We start from the raw sequence: 15,912 nt of genomic DNA, 5'->3' as shown, positions 1-15,912 counted from the left end.
TGGAATGACAATCTGCAACTTAAAAGATGGGGATAGCTCATGGGGAGTGATAGAGAAATGTTAGTGGCCAAGTGTTTCATAGGAAACACCACAGGGTTTTGGAAAACTGGGAAGAGTGGCTTGTACCTGCTTACAGAGAAATGTATGGAAAAGAGAGCTCTGTGTATTTTAGCATGCCCTTGGAAACATGAATGCATGAACAAATGTCTGGAGCAAGGAAGGCCCCAGTTTTGTGGTGTGCCAGTGCCCGCTGTGTGGCTTTACCACTGTGGAGTTGTGGTTGTAGTGTGGTGGTGTTTTTTAGAGAGTGCGAGTGGTAGTGGGGGGGCAAAGGGAGAGATAGAATCCCAAGCAGACTCTGCACTGAGCACGGAGCCCGATGCAGGGGCTCAACCTCATGACCCTGAGATCATGACCTGAGCTGAAACCAGTAGTCGGACCCTTACTTGACCGAGCCACCCAAGAGCCCTGTTTTGTTTTTTAAAGTAAACTCTAGGGCAGCCCAGGTGGCTCAGCGGTTTAGCGCTGCCTTCAGCCCAGGGCCTGATCCTGGAGACCTGGGATCGAGTCCCACGTCGGGCTCCCTGCATGGAGCCTGCTTCTCCCTCCGCCTGTGTCTCTGCCTCTCTCTCTCAGTCTCTCTCTCTCTCTATGGGTCTCTCATGAATAAATAAATAAAATCTTTAAAAAAATAAATAGGGAATCCCTGGGTGGCTCAGCGGTTTAGCGCCTGCCTTCGGCCCAGGGCGCGATCCTGCAGTCCCGGGATCGAGTCCCACGTCGGGCTCCCGGCATGGAGCCTGCTTCTCCCTCTGCCTGTGTCTCTTGGGATGGGGATCTTGGGATGGGGATCACGCCCCGAGCCAAAGACAGATGCTCAACCGCTGAGTCACCCAGGCATCCCACTATGGAGCTTTTTAATGAAGTCTGAGTTTCTGAAAGATGAAGTATTTAGGTTGGTGTCCCTTTAGCGGTGGCATCATCTCATTTATTGGTCCTCTGTTTTCATGTCCTGTTCTGGTTAGGAGACCAAGTGTGCCACTGAAATAATGGGTTCAGATTTGAAGCAGGAATATAAGCTTTTTTTCCCTTTAGTGTTTTTCTTTAGATATTTTTGGTGATATCAGGGCACATTCACACCCTGTAATGGCTGGCCATGTTCACTGAGGCTCCTCTCCTAAGCACTTGCCTAATGCCTGCACCATCTCATACTCACAGCCAGAGCTCAGAAAACATCTGACAGTATGTGTTAGGCATTCTGTGCCAGCTTTGTGTGTTCTGGGTGGGTTGCCTACCCAGTGGCCTCTTCCAGACAGAACCCAGTTTTATTTGGGACATTCCCCCGTCCCTCACATGTGAAGTATGTGTGTCAGAGAAGCCAACTCTCCACCCAGCTCAGGAATGATCCTCATGTGTCAGTGATTGGTTCAGGAATAGTTGTGTGACCCAGTTTGAGCCAGTGAAATTCAGGAGTTTTCCAGAAAGTTCTGGGGGAGTCTTTTCCTTGCTCCTCTAGGAAAGAACCAAAACAAGACACTGTTTTCATTCTGGGTGATTCTGCAGAGGGATGAACTGCTGAATTCCTGGTGTATTTCCCCTCATAGCCAGGATGAGCTGACTGAAGAGGGCAGAGCTGTGAGAGACAAGAGATCTGTGATGCCTGTCTATCCAGTCCCGAAGCCAGTGCAGGAGGTCCCAGGGCCTTCCTCTTTGTACACCTTTTGTTACTTGTGGCTACAGATACTATGACTGAATTAAAAACAGTATTTTATGAATCATATTAGTTTAAATGTGAGTTTGTTATAAATATCATATGCCTTATTAAAAATATTAAGTAAATTTCAATGAAAATGCCATAAAGTAAAAAAAAAAAAAAGGCATGGGAAAAATTGTAACTAAGAGCCAATCTTTTTCATATATAATGGGGTTCTGTCATAGGTAAGGAAAATACCAACCATCAGTAGAACAATGGGCAAAGATCACAAATGGTAAAATAAATATAAATGGCTTTTATAAGTGAAAAATGTGCAGCCTCAGTCAAAATAGCAAAGATTCACATAATACATTAAGTTGGTGAGGCTGTGGGACACCTGGGTGGCTCAACAGTTGAGTGCCTGCCTTTGGCCCAGGTCCCAGGATTGAGTCCCACGTCAGGCTCCCTGCATGGAGCCTGCTTCTCTCTCTGCCTCTGTGTATCTCATGAATAAATAAATAAAATCTTAAAAAAAAAAAAAGTTGGTGAGGCTATGCAGAAACAAGTAGCTCATTTTGTTGGAGAGACTGCACATTGGAAGACCTCTTTGGCTGTATGTATGTGTGTGTGGATCATCCAGTATTTTCACAGATATTTGCATGTGTGCAAAGAAATACTTGTAGGGATGTTCATTGAAGTGAGGGGGGTGTGGTCAGAGGGAGAGAGAGAGGATATTAAGTAGATTCCACACCCAGCATGGGGCTCAATCTCACAACCCTGAGATCATGACCTGAGCCAAAATCAGGAGTCGAATGTTTAATCAACTGAGCACCCAGGTTGTTAATTTTATTTTTGATACATGGATAACTTCTGTTACTTCTCTTGTTCCGTAAGGCGTCTCTGTAATTAACCTGTCACTTGTGCTGAAAGGCCATGTTTACGTAGCTTTTGCCTGATGCTGCTCTCTAAAAGAGACACCACAAGTTGCAGAGGGCACATCTGGGACCCGTGGAGTTCAGTCGTCTTTATCCAAGACACTGATGCTTGTGTATTTACCTCTCCTCTTTTTCTTGGTCGTCAGTGTAGCATAGTTGGGAAGAATCTTTTTTTGTTGTTCTTTAAGATTGTATTTATTTATTTGAGAGAGAGAGAGAGCATGAGCAAGGGGAAGGCTGGAGGGAAAGGGAGAAGCAGACCTTCCCTCTGAGCAGGGAGCCCAACGCCGGGCTCAATCCCAGGACCCTTAGATCATGACCTGAGCTGAAGGCAGTTGCTAAACCTCAGGCGCCCTTGGAAAGAATCTTGTTATTGGGGCAGCCTGGGTGGCTCAGTGGTTTAGCACTGCCTTCAGCCCAGGGCCTGATCCTGGAGACCCAGGATCGAGTCCCACGTTGGGCTCCCTGCATGGAGCCTCCTTCTCCCTCTGCCTGTGTCTCTGCCTCTCTCTATCCGTCTCTCTGTCTCTCATGAATAAATAAATAAAAATCTTAAAAAAAAAAAAAGAATCTTGATATTGTGGTAGTTTCTAGTTTTTTTTTTTTTTTTAGTTTCTAGTTTTGATTTGAGAACCTCCCTGGTGAAATCCTACTGTTTCTACCATATGGGAGGTTTAATTAGGGAACATGTTTTGATGGCAGCAAAAGGCACGCCCTCAACCTCCAGGGTGTGCCGTTCACTGTGTTTGATCCTGACTGTGAGACATTTCCTTGCATCTCCTCTGTATTTGTATTGGAAGCTCATTGTTTATCTCACATTGGAGAAGATTGCTGCAGTGTGTTGAGGTGTTGAACCAAAGAACTGTGACACAGGCCTTCCTTTTGTGATCTTTGTATAAATGGTTCTGCCTGATGCAGACCAAGGCTATGATGAAGACCTTGCATTCAGGGAGGAAGTTCTACTCATTAATTATGGGGCCTCAGTATCACAGCCCCCACGGGAGTCACACTTTGTCTTGGGAGGAAGGCTCTTCTCTAAATAAAATAACAGTGTTTTCAGAGGTGGGTATGACTATACAAGGGAGAGTTTTTCAGTATCTTGATTCCTTTTTGGAATCCTACCCAGAACTCCATTTTCTGCTTTCTTATTTCCATCTTTATTTCATTCACCAAGTATCAGGCCCAGGTGCTTGTCAGGGCCTCATTTCTTACTTTGGAGCCATCCAGATGGTGTTTCTGTTTTTTTGGGTTAGCCACTATTATTAGCAGCAGACCCCAAACAGAGCGTGTGTTCTTTGCCCCTCAGAGAGAGTGTACTGTTTTGATTGCCTTGAATTTTGACTTTGTGCCCAACTGAGGCTGGATAGTGTCTTAACATTTTAAAGTGTGGGGCAGCCTAGGTGGCTCAGCGGTTTGGCGCTACCTTCAGCCCAGGGCGTGATCCTGGAGATCCGGGATCAAGTCCCGCATTGGGCTCCCTGCATGGAGCCTGCTTCTCCCTCCGCCTGTGTCTCTGCCTCTCTCTCTGTGTGTCTCTCATGAATAAATAAATAAAATCTAAAAAAAAAAAAAATCTTTAAAGTGTGACTCTAAGTAATCCATCCTAATGGAAGGTGATTTTTTGGAACATAAAAGCTGTTTCCTCATCAAATCATTCTTTACCTTTTAGATTGTCTTCATTCACTGTTTTGGAGTTTGTTTCCAATATTTTTGTTTTAATCGTGGCATTTTTATATTGCTTAAATTGGTATTTATCACAACTTTTTCTCAGAGGGAGAGGGTTGATGTTTTACATCAGGAATTATAGCACACGGACCTCTACGGATACTTGGGTTTGTTTGAAACACAAGGTAAAAAGGTTCTGCCTGCACGTTAGGCTTTAAGCGTTCTCACATATCAGAATTTTTCATGTCCCAAAAGTGCAGACATTGGTGAGACAGAGAAGCCGGGACCATGCAGACCTGGATTGTGTTTTGTTTTTGTTTTGTTTCTTTTAAGATTTTATTTATTTATCTGAGAGAGAGAATTTGGGGAGAGGGAGAGAGAATCTCAGCAGACTCCCCGCTGAGTGCAGAGCCCGACTCAGGGCTTGGTCTTACGACCCTGAGATCATGACCTGAGCTGAAATCAAGAGTGGGAGGTTTAATTGACTGTGCCACCGAGGCATCCCCTGGGTTATGTTTTAGAAAGTAGTTACTAAGCTCTTAGCCTCAGTTTCCTTATTTGTAAAATGGGATAGTGACTATCTTTAGAGTCGTGAGGATTGCGGAATAATGGGTATAAGTCTTTCAGATGGTGCCTGAACACCATAGGTCTCAGGCAGATGGGGCAGTTATTTTCTAGAACTCAGGTGTCCGTGTATGTCTGTTGGCCCAGGACAGCTGTGTTGTGTGCCGGTTGTCCCAGCATAATTATTAACACCTCCTTCTTCTCTCAGAAGTGTCCCAGTTTAGACAATGAGTATATCATCATCCTGGCTAGAACCTTGAAATATCTTGAAGCCCTTGTCATTTCTAGGAAATGAATCTGAGGCTTTTTGTCCTCTTTCCATCATCACTTGGTCACTTGCTCTTAGCCTTACACATTGATTTCCAATAACAAGTAGAAGCTGCCAGACACGCCTCCAGTACTAACAGATGCTCTATGCACTGTTCTGTGGAAGGGAAGTCTCTGAGGGAGCTGGGTGCTAGATTAAGTATCTTCTGTGTTTCAGGAACCATCTGTAATCCTGGGCCACGGAAATCTATGTCCAAACTGCTTTACATCCGCCTAGCGCTCTTTCTGCCGGAAATGGTCTGGGCTTCTCTGGGGGCTGCCTGGATAGCAGACGACGTTCAGTGTGACAAGACGGTGGTGAACGGTATCATTGCCACCGTTGTCATCAGGTGAGGCCTTCCGTCTTCTCTTTCCGTTTCTTGTCTCAGATGCATTTGAGGTATAAGGAAAAAGACCTTTCTGAGTCACTGAAGATAGCCCACATCATTATGCATCTGTTGTCATTTTCTTTCTTGCTGGTTCTTATTCTTCTGCATTCCATCCATTCTATTATAAGAAGGAAGAAAACCCGAAGACCAGATCAAAGGCAAAAACTAAAGGCAGGATGAGAAGAAACATGGTATCAGGCAGGAACTGTGACAGGGACTCATGCACAGGACTCGGGATTAGAACCGATCTAGTTACTTCCCCTTCTGGACACTCGTGCTGACACTGCCCTTCCCGTGCCACACACTCAGGGACAGCAGAGGCTCTTTGCAGAGATGCATCTTCCCGAGGTACACGCATTCATGAACCACAGGGCCTGGCACACTGGGGACAATCTAGAAATACTTACACATGTGCATAAAAGAGCCATCAGAGTATCCCATAATGTGGCAAAGTTCTTTTGGTTTTACTGAGAAGAACTCCAAGGCCCTGAGGAGTTGAGGGCTTGGGTTGTGGTGAGTGGACCATGGAGAGCAGGTTCCAGCTATACACATGCCCGGGCTACAACTGCTTACCAGGCACCTCCTTTTTTTGTGGTATTCACTTCTAAGGCTCTGATTTTGGGGGGGCCTGGATCAGCCATGGGCTCATAAAGAACTTTCTAGAAGAAACAAATTGCTCACCTCAGCCTGGTTCTAGGAGATCCACATTTTCCTAGGTATTGAGAGCCACAGCTGTACAGATGAAAAAACTGAACCCTGAAGAGGGAACCATGGCTCCTGAGTCTGCATGTGGGATCCAAGGTCATCACACCCTCTCTCTCTCTGTTTTGCAGCTGGATCATCATCATTTCCACTGTGGTCACCATCATCATTGTGTTTGACCCCCTTGGGGGGAAAATGGCTCCCTATCCCTCCGCTGGCCCCAATCACTTGGACAGTCATGAGTCGAGCCAGCTATTCAGTGGCCTCAAGACAGCAGCTACTAGCGTGTGGGAAACCAGAATCAAGTTCCTGTGCTGTTGCGTTGGGAACGACGACCATACTCGAGTTGCTTTTTCGAGTACGGCAGAGCTTTTCTCAACCTACTTTTCAGTAAGCTGAAGGGGTCTGCTTTCGTCTCTTTCTCCTAAGTAAATGTCATGTTAAGATGAATCGTCTGTTTGGAGCTAATCCCCTGTTCATGTAAAATACCTCTCGCACATGTATAGTCTGTGGTGTGGCAGAGTCGGGGAGACCCTAGGGGGCATTAGCCCTGCTCTTACTGACCCCGTCTCTCTGGGTGGTGCGTCTGGGTGTTGCTACCTGTCCATTACATTGTCCAGATTTTAAGTTGTTTTTAAGGAGTTAAATAATGGAACCCGGATATTTTGGGGATGATTTGCCAGTTGTCTGAATCCCGTGTCCTCCATCCAGCTGGTCCTCTGCAGGTGCCAGGCACAGGCAGTGTCCTGCATCCGAGGTGGTATCAGTCAGACCTTGTTTACTACATCAGAGCATGATAGAAATGAGAGATTCTTCTGCTGGGTTTTTTTGGGGGGTGGGGGTGGGTTGAGATTATTCCTTTTTTTTTTTTTTTTTTAAGATTTATTTATTTATTCATGAGAGACACAAAGAGAGAGGCAGAGACACAGGCAGAGGGAGAAGCAGGCTCCATGCAGGGAGACTGATAAGGGACTCGATCCTGGATCCCAGGATCACGACCTAAGCTGAAGGCAGGTGCCCAACCACTGAGCCACCCAGGCATCCCAAAATTATTCTACTTTTGAAGGGGAGTTTGAATATGTCATTATAGTGCCAGAAGGCGTTTTCGTTCCAGAGCAGTTTCTCCTGTGATTTAAAAATATTCATTTTTCTTTCACATCCAGTGTTTTTATGTAATGTTCTCTGATAAACTGTTGTGTTCAGTATTGAGATTAGGTAAGGGGGGAGTAGTTCTCCTGACATCTTGCACACTGCTGGTCCTTCCTTGCCTCTTTGTGGGGGAAGGTGTAGTGTGTCTGCAGGGCCCTGGGCTGGCCCTGTAGGCTGGCACCAGGCCACCACACATCTCCCTAAACTAACCATAAAGGAGTGCTTCGGTCTGGTCTTAAGATGGAAGAACTGATAGCTCAGGGGCCGAGTGGTCAGTGCCTGGTCCTTCCCTATGAGCTGGAAGTGCCTGGAGGCAGCCAAGGCATCCTCTTGAAGGAGACAGAAACAGTTGGGTGCATGAGACCCTTTCTGTTGTTTCCCTAGTTTGAGGTTCTTTCGGAGGCTTGCTGCGGCCAGTGAGAAGTTGAGCCTCTTAAATCTCTACTGGGGACTCTGAACAAAATCACAACATCTTGAGCAAGAGTAAATTTGGGCTAAAATTGGCCATTACTACAAAGATGGTGAGCTTACTGATCCGTTTGCTCCCAACTATACAAAAGATGTGAAGTAGTAAGTAGTTAAGTGACTTGAAATGAAATTTGAAAATAAGAGCTCAGCAGTATTTGTTTCTCTGGTGGATTTGTCTGAGGGCAGGACAGTAAAAATAATTAAGCTAACATGTAGGAGTCTTGAAAATACTTCTAAGGTGCCTCTTTTTTTTTTTTTTAAGATTTTTTATGTATTCAGAGAAGGGGGGGCGTTGGGCAGAGACACAGGCAGAGAGAGAAGCAGGCTCCATGCAGGGAGGCTGACATGGGACTCGATCCTGGGTCTCCAGGATCAAGCCCTGGGCTGCAGGCGGCGCTAAACCGCTGCGCCACCGGGGCTGCCCTAAGGTGCCTCATTACACATAACTGTGTGTGTATGTGTGAACTGTATTAAACTGGGTTTTAAGGAACTAATGGGCAGTATCTGATGAGTTTCATGACAAGCTGCTGTTTTCATCCAGGACACCGATCTGGTGCCCAGCGACATTGCAGCAGGCCTCACTCTTCTCCATCAGCAACAAGACAATATTAGGAACAGCCAGGAGCCTGATGAGGTGATCAGCCATTCCCCAGGGCCCCCCCAGGTAAGCCCCTTTTTGTTGGGTTGTAAAGTTTTGACATTTATACCTATTTATACATCTTCAAAAAAACAAAACTAGCCAGCAACAATTTCAGAAGCAGTTGGCTTGGAATCTGATGTGTGGCTTCTGCTAGTTGTATCTCTCATCAGGTGAGGCATCTCCTCGCCTGGAGCTCAGGTTGAAGGAGCCCATTCCTGGCCACTTCATTATTTTAGGAAATTGGCAACTGAAGTCTACATAGCAAAAATTCTTTCTGGGATGGGGCCTGTTTCTCCCTGGGTGTGTTTGCTTTCTTCTCTGCACCAAGGGAGCAGAAACAGTTGAGTTTTGCTGGAGTTGTTTTCCTGTCACAGATGTTCATGCTTCTGAAAGAGAAGGTTGCACCTGGATATATGTATTTCTCTGCATCTCATACAGACGCCCGGGGCTTCCATGCTTACTTGTTGTTACAAGGGCCTGGTGGTCTGCTCTCCCCGTGTGCTTCTGACACAGTTACTGGCTCGTTCCAGAATGAGGCACGAAAGTCATTAGGGATTTTTTTCCACCATACTTGCTGCATTCTTCTAATTGAGGGGTCTGTCTCAGTCTGTGTTTAAGGAGCAGTTTTCCTTGTGAAAGTCTGCTGAGAGGTCTATTCTGTGAGGAAAGGAAGGTCAGGAGTTCAAATCCAGGTTATGATCTAGTTAGTGAATTGATCTTGTCCATAATGGGTTCCCTGAAACAAAAAGCTTTTTTTCTTCCGTTCCAGGAAGCTGATTTGGATGCAGAGTTAGCAAATTGTCACCATTACATGCAGTTTGCAGCAGCGGCCTATGGATGGCCCCTCTACATCTATCGGAACCCCTTCACAGGGCTCTGCAAGATTGGTGGGGACTGGTAGGTGGGCATGCCCGAGGCCCCCCCGCCTTCTGCTTGTCACTCCTATGGTGCCCACACTTCATCCTAAGAATAATCCTGTTTCTCCTTTCCAAAAACTTTGTTTTGAAATGTTTCAAAACTGCCAGAACAGTGCTGAGAACTCCCATAGATTCTTTATCTGGAGCCACCAATTGTGACTCATTGTAGTCACATATGCTGTGTCACTCTTGCTTTCTCCCAAACCACTGGAAGTTTAGTGGCAGAGGCGTGCCCCTTATTTCCAACTGCTTCAGCCTCTGTTTCTTAAGAACAAGGACCTTTTACATAACTGTGATATGGTTGTGTGCCAGGAGAGCTGGTATTAAGCAATACCTCATTTACATTTTGTATTCACATTTTTCCAGTTTCCAATTGCCATCCTTTATGGCAATTTTTCCTCTACTTCAGGCAGGGTGCATTGCAGTTGGTTATCATGCATCCCTAGTCTTTAAGCAGGGGGAGGAGCAGATGGAGAGGGAAAAGCAGACTCCTGCTGAGCAGGGAGCCCCTTAAGGGAGGGGCTCAATCATAGGACCCCAGGATCATGACCCAACCCAAAGGCAGACGCTTCACTGAGCCACCCAGATGCCCCTCATCCCTAGTCTTTTTCCGTTTGGAACATTGGAACAACATCTTGCATAATCTGACATTTTGAAAGGACAATCTAGGTATTTTGTGAATGGCCCTCAATTTGTATTTGCCTGATGGTTTGTTCTGGATTAAAGTTGAGTTTACCTTTTTTTGGCAGGAATGTGCCAGGAAGAATACCATGCCCTTCTCAGTCCATCATATCAGGAAGCACAAGATGCCAGTTTGTCCCATTCCTGGAGATTTGAGAGTCTCACTTGTTCTTAATAGAATTTAGTTCTGGAATTTTTTTTAAAAGATTTTTAAAAATTTATTTATTCATGAGAGACACAGAGAAAGAGAGAGAGGCAGAGACACAGGCAGAGGGAGAAGCAGGCTCCATGCAGGGACCCTGATGTGGGACTCAATCCTAGGACTCCAGGATCAGGCCCTGGGCTGAAGGCAGCACTAAACCGCTGAGCCACCTGGGCTGCCCTAGTTTTTGAAATTTTTTTTAAATATTTTATTTATTTATTCATGATAGACACAGAGAGAAAGAGAGAGAGAGAGAGGCAGAAGGAGAAGCAGGCTCCATGCAAGGAGCCCGATGTGGGACTTGATCCCGGGACTGCAGGATCACGCCCCAGGCCAAAGGCAGGTGCTAAACTGCTGAGCCCCCCAGGGATCCCTAGTTTTTTAATTTTAAAACAGTAACATGATTCCAGAAGTCAAAACTTTAGTAAAAACTATGCACAGAAATAGAGCAGTTTTGCAGTAGCCAGAGTAAGTCCTGAAAATTGTGAACTGTGTTTGCTGGGGAAACAAGGCAGTGGGGATTGACATTACCTGCCAAGTGGTACAGTAACTAATACCTTTGCCTATTTTTTTAGTTGTAGAAACAGGACAACAGAATATGACTTGGTTGGAGGTGATCAGCTCCACTGTCATTTCGGCTCCATCCTGCATACGACAGGACTGCAGTACAGGGACTTCATTCACATAAGCTTTCATGACAAGGTCAGAATAATGGTGTTTCATAACTTCTGTGGGGTCCTGGGATCCTTCAAGATAATGATGGAAGTTATAAGTTGTTTCCCCCAAAAAATATGTGTAGACACACACGCATGCACAGGCACACACGCAATTTGCATACCATTCCAGGGGGGCTTCTAGGCCCCACGTGGGCTTAACACTAGCTGGAGCCAGAAGTCTTCATAGGGATACCATCCTGTGTTGTTATGTAGCCCTTCTTCTGTTGAAGAACTGTTGCCAAGCTGTTAGTGATGGCAGACCGGCCTAACACTAACCTAACACTAACCTAACAGCGGCCCCATAGCTGCATGCTCTCCCTGTCAAGGCCTCACGCTTCTTTCCCTCACCTTCAGGTTTATGAGCTCCCCTTCTTAGTGGCCCTGGACCACAGGAAAGAATCTGTTGTGGTAGCCGTGAGAGGAACCATGTCTCTCCAGGTAAGGAGCCTGATGCTCGGGGGCTGGGGACAAGGGGTGGGGTGAACAGTGAGCTGCAGGTGCCAGGAGGCCCATAGGAAATGAGGATAGAGGACACATCAGTTAAAGCAGCAGAAAACACCGTCGTAGAAAGTGCAGAAGCTGCCCAGTCTTGTGAAATTCTCCCTTTGGAAAAAAAATGAATAGTCATTTCCTTTTAAGTGAGAAATGCCAGAAACAACCATCAGGGTTAGGTTCCCCACTCGAGGAGCTCCTCCAGAGGCTCCCACTAGACTCCCCTGAGCTGCTCCCCTTGCCCCTCCCCTCCTGGCTCTCCCTGCAGAGGCCTCGGGACCAGCCATGTGTCCATCCAGAGCCAGCAAGCCGCCTTCAGGCCTGCCCCTCCCCACTTCTCTGCCCCGTGGAGCTACTGGGTGGCTGCTTCTCTCTGATTTTGTGTCATGCTATCTGGTGTGTTTTTTTGGCCATTCTTCAGTCTCATTTCCTGGTTCTCACTTCCTTGCTGACCCGGAAAGCATACTGAGACACCACAGTGTGAGCCCTCACCCGCTGCAGGGGAGGGCTTGCAGCTTGGGGTGGCAGCCAGGACCCTGCAACTAGAAAGCAGGACACCTCACCTTCTCCAGGTCCTGTTTCTAGTAATTCTGCAGCATCCCTCAGTTGGCCCCTGAAGGAATAGTGGAGTTGTCCTCACTTTGTCTCCTGGCTTCCTCCTCGGGTCTCTCTGCTTGTCTCTAATTCAAGGTGTTACGGCTCTGATTGTGGCCCTGCTCCCCTTCCTGGGCCAGGGAAGCAGTTTTCTATCTTGGTGCCTGTCTCTGGTCTTCCCCAGTCAGTCCTCATACTGTTCACAGAGGACTTTTTTTTTTTTTTTTTTTTTTATTTATTTATGATAGTCACAGAGAGAGAGAGAGAGAGGCAGAGACACAGGCAGAGGGAGAAGCAGGCTCCATGCACCGGGACCCCGACGTGGGATTCAATACCGGGTCTCCAGGATCGCGCCCTGGGCCAAAGGCAGGCACCAAACCGCTGTGCCACCCAGGGATCCCAACAGAGGACTTTTTCTAGAACATGTTTCAGATGTTACCACTGCTTCTTAGAAACCTCCCTTGCCCCCCATTTTTTTTTTTTTTAAGGATTTAAGAAAAAGAGCATGTGAGCTGGAGGAGGGGCAGAGGGAGAGAGGGAAGCAGACTCCCCACTAAGCAGAAGCCTGATGTGGGGGCTCAATGCCAGGACCCTGGGATCCAGGACCTAAGCCTAAGGCAGACCCTTAACCAACTGAGCTGCCCAGGCACCCCACCCTCATTACTTTTTAATAGAAAATTCATATGTCTTATCACAGCACTGTTGGTGCTTTGTGACCTGACCCCAGCCTGCCTTGCCAGTTCCTACCCTGCACTCAGCTTGCCAGTGGTTCTCCAATGCCCCAAAGGCCCCTTGAGCTTTGCAGGGTGTAGCTATGGAGTCCCGCCCCCAGCAGGTTAACTGCACTGGGTCCTGGGGATACACCCGCCTCTTGGGCTCTGCCCTCCGCCCCTCTTAGCACCCATGTGCCTGGCCATTGCCAGCTTCTTTGCTCAGATGCTCTGCCTTGAGTCCTGCCAGCCCCTTAGGTGAGCATTGCCCACCTCTTTCTGTTTCCTGAGAGCAAATTTTTCCTTTAGTCTCCTCCAGGCTTAGTCTGCCACCTCCTCCAGGAAGCTCCCCACCCACCACCCCCGTCCTGCAGCACACATACCCCCTCTGATGCATCTCTTACCCTCCCTTAGGTTTCAGTGATCTGTTGGTAGCCCCTTGAGGACAGGAACCATGCTTTGTTCAAAACCTAGGTACAGGGCTCTCTCCTTCTTGGGTACTTAGAAGAGGTGTGTAGTGAGGGAAGGCAGAAAGTGTGTCTTAGCCACGTGTCACCCCCTGCTCTGGGTCCCTCAGGAGCTTCCTGGTCACCTGGGTTTCCCTCCCTCAGCAGTGTGACCCAGAATGCTGGCCCTCTCTGCCATCCTTCAGAGGGACCTGCCCCCAACCTCCACGTACAGTCCATCCCAATAGCCTCTTCCCTTGTACTCTTTGTAGGACATCCTCACGGACCTGTCAGCGGAGAGTGAGACCCTCAGCTTAGAATGTGGGGTGCAAGACTGTTCGGCACACAAGGTACAAGCCCTGGGGTGTGTGTTCAGGAATGTTCCATTAAGGAGAAGCTCAAAAGGGTCAGGATTTTTCCAACTCTGAATCTCTCCTGTGAATGCTAACCCTACAATAGATAGCTACCATGTGCCAAATGCTGTTCAAAGTAAGGGCTTTTTGTTCTTTTAGTAGAAATTCTCATGGCAACCTCTCGAGGCTGCTTTTGTTTTTTAGGAGGAAGGAGCAGATTCAGAGCCATCAAGGGACGGCCAGAGGCCACACAGTTATGAACCCCAGTTGAATGCTCTTCTTCCCTTGATGGGAGTAATATATTGTGAAGAGAAGCTTCACCATGTGGTGAAGAGAGCTACACCATGTGACCCTCCTCTCAGCAAGGTACAGGGCAGCATCCAGCACACAAGGCCCTCCCGCCCTGTGACCCCCAGAGAGGCAGCCACCCACAGCACTGCCCTGTCGTCTGGCAGGTTTCCTCTGCCCATGTCACAACACAAGTTCTCGTTTCATTATTACTGTGTTGGTGGGGTGGGGGTCCGGAGGCTCCTCCTCAAGGGACAGAAATAGCCTGCCTAGAGCAGAATTGTGTTTTAAAAGGTTATTTTATTAAGGTTATTTTATGTAACATATTTATCATTGTAACCATTTGTAAGTATGCATTCAATGGTGGCAGATAGTTCAGAATGCTGTGTATCTGTTACCACCATCTGTACTCAGAATTTTTTCATCATCCTGGACATGAACTCCTTCTCCATTAAGGAATAGCTTTTCCCTCCACTCCCACAGCCCCTGGTCACCTCCACTCTAGTGCCCCCTGCCCACACCCCAATGTGCTTGCTCTAGGGAACTCACAAAAGTGGAATCAGGCAATTGTTTGTCCTTTCATTGAGCATAGTGTCCCCAAGTTCAGTCCAGGCCATAGCACATGTCAGAGTCCCCTTCCTGGTCTGGCTGACATCCCACTGTGCACAGATGACCTTTGGTTTATCCATTTGTTCACTAATGGACTGCTGTCAGCGCTGTTGCTGGGAGCAGGGATGGACAGACTACCGTTTGAGTTCCTCCTATTGGTTCTTTAGGGAATCTCCGAGGAGGTGGGATTGCTGGGTCTTGTGTATCTGCTGTGTTTAACTTTTTTGAGGAACCACGAGCTATTTTCCTGCAGAGCTACCCCATGTGACATCCTCCCAGCAGGGTACAAGGTGCATGTTCTCCACATGCTCAAGGACACGTACCTTCTGGTTTTTGATTCTTCTAGCCATCCTAGTAGGTGTGAGGCAGTATCTCACTGTGGTTTGGGTTCGCGTTTCCGAGATGACGGATCAGCTCAGAGCAGAGTGTTGACACATTTGAGGGAATGATTTGGTCCCAGGGGTTACAGCAGCTCCTTCTGGGGAGAGGGATGTTGAGGTGCAGGGCAGCAGGTCTGTGCTGTTTTTATATACTGAGTGTTTTTGACCCAAAACATGCATTGCTATCATTGTAATCATGTTTTGTCAGTAAAATGTTTAATCTTTATAAAATACATGTCAAAACCAGAGTGTAGCTGATGGAGCAACAGTGTCCTGCCTGGACGGTTTGCAATGTGGAGCCAGACTGGAGGCTCTTCTGCCACCAGTTAGAAGCATGACGGTCCTGGGAATGTGAATTTTCCCCTCTAACCCTTAGGTGCCTTTTTGTGCCTCAAGTCATAGAAAAGTCCGGTTTAACTACTAGGCACATGTGAAAAAAAACACAGAAAAATGTTAAACTTTTTACAGAGACACATCAACTAGCCAACCACAAAATACCGGTCAGGATTCAGTGGGCTGGGCCACGGCTCTGTTCTTAGAATCTGCCCTCTGGTCAAGCCTTTGTGCATCCACCCTGTACGCTCTAGGCCCCATTCCTGCCAGGAACAGCTCCTCCCTCGGGCCAGGAAGGCAGCAGTGTGAGTCCTGAGGGCGTGAACTCTTGCTCCCTGCTTCTGGCTTTGCATGTACAAGTTTTGTCTGATATTGGCCAAAATAGCCAGAGTTTAAGGCTATGCAGCTGAACGCAATCTTGACCTTCATGTGTGTGCGACACACACCAGGGCCTGCAGCCATGGCCATTGTGTACAGGTCACATTTGGCTATACCTGACCTGAACTGGACACATGGACACTGGTCCCTGACGCATGTGGGAGGTGACTGCCCTGCCAGCCACTGGGAAGGCAGGGAAAGTGCTGTTCACAGATGCTAAACCCTGCAAATCTCTTTTTAGCTTCTCTTGTATGCGGCCAGGTTCAGTCTTCTCCCACAGAACTCAGTAATGACCCACTTGG

At 47.4% G+C, this 15,912-nt stretch overlaps 1 protein-coding gene across 2 annotated transcripts in view; it reads left to right on the top strand.

Annotated features, from left to right (window-relative positions):
• Positions 1-15,912, top strand: part of DAGLB (diacylglycerol lipase beta) — a 31,016-nt gene that overhangs the window by 3,237 nt on the left and 11,867 nt on the right. The window contains exons 3-9 of one of the 2 annotated variants that reach the window (XM_025986164.2): positions 5,342-5,513; positions 6,386-6,644; positions 8,413-8,535; positions 9,281-9,408; positions 10,887-11,013; positions 11,382-11,465; positions 13,542-13,619. In XM_025986164.2, coding sequence (XP_025841949.1) covers positions 5,342-5,513; positions 6,386-6,644; positions 8,413-8,535; positions 9,281-9,408; positions 10,887-11,013; positions 11,382-11,465; positions 13,542-13,619 — 971 coding nt within the window. The remainder of the gene's footprint in view (positions 1-5,341; positions 5,514-6,385; positions 6,645-8,412; positions 8,536-9,280; positions 9,409-10,886; positions 11,014-11,381; positions 11,466-13,541; positions 13,620-15,912) is intronic. The other variant, XM_025986165.2, reaches the window with a different exon arrangement.

The sequence above is a fragment of the Vulpes vulpes genome, chromosome 3 (genome assembly GCF_048418805.1).
Source record: "Vulpes vulpes isolate BD-2025 chromosome 3, VulVul3, whole genome shotgun sequence".
Taxonomy (NCBI): Eukaryota; Metazoa; Chordata; class Mammalia; order Carnivora; family Canidae; genus Vulpes; species Vulpes vulpes.
This window is presented reverse-complemented; position numbering and strand designations above follow the sequence as displayed.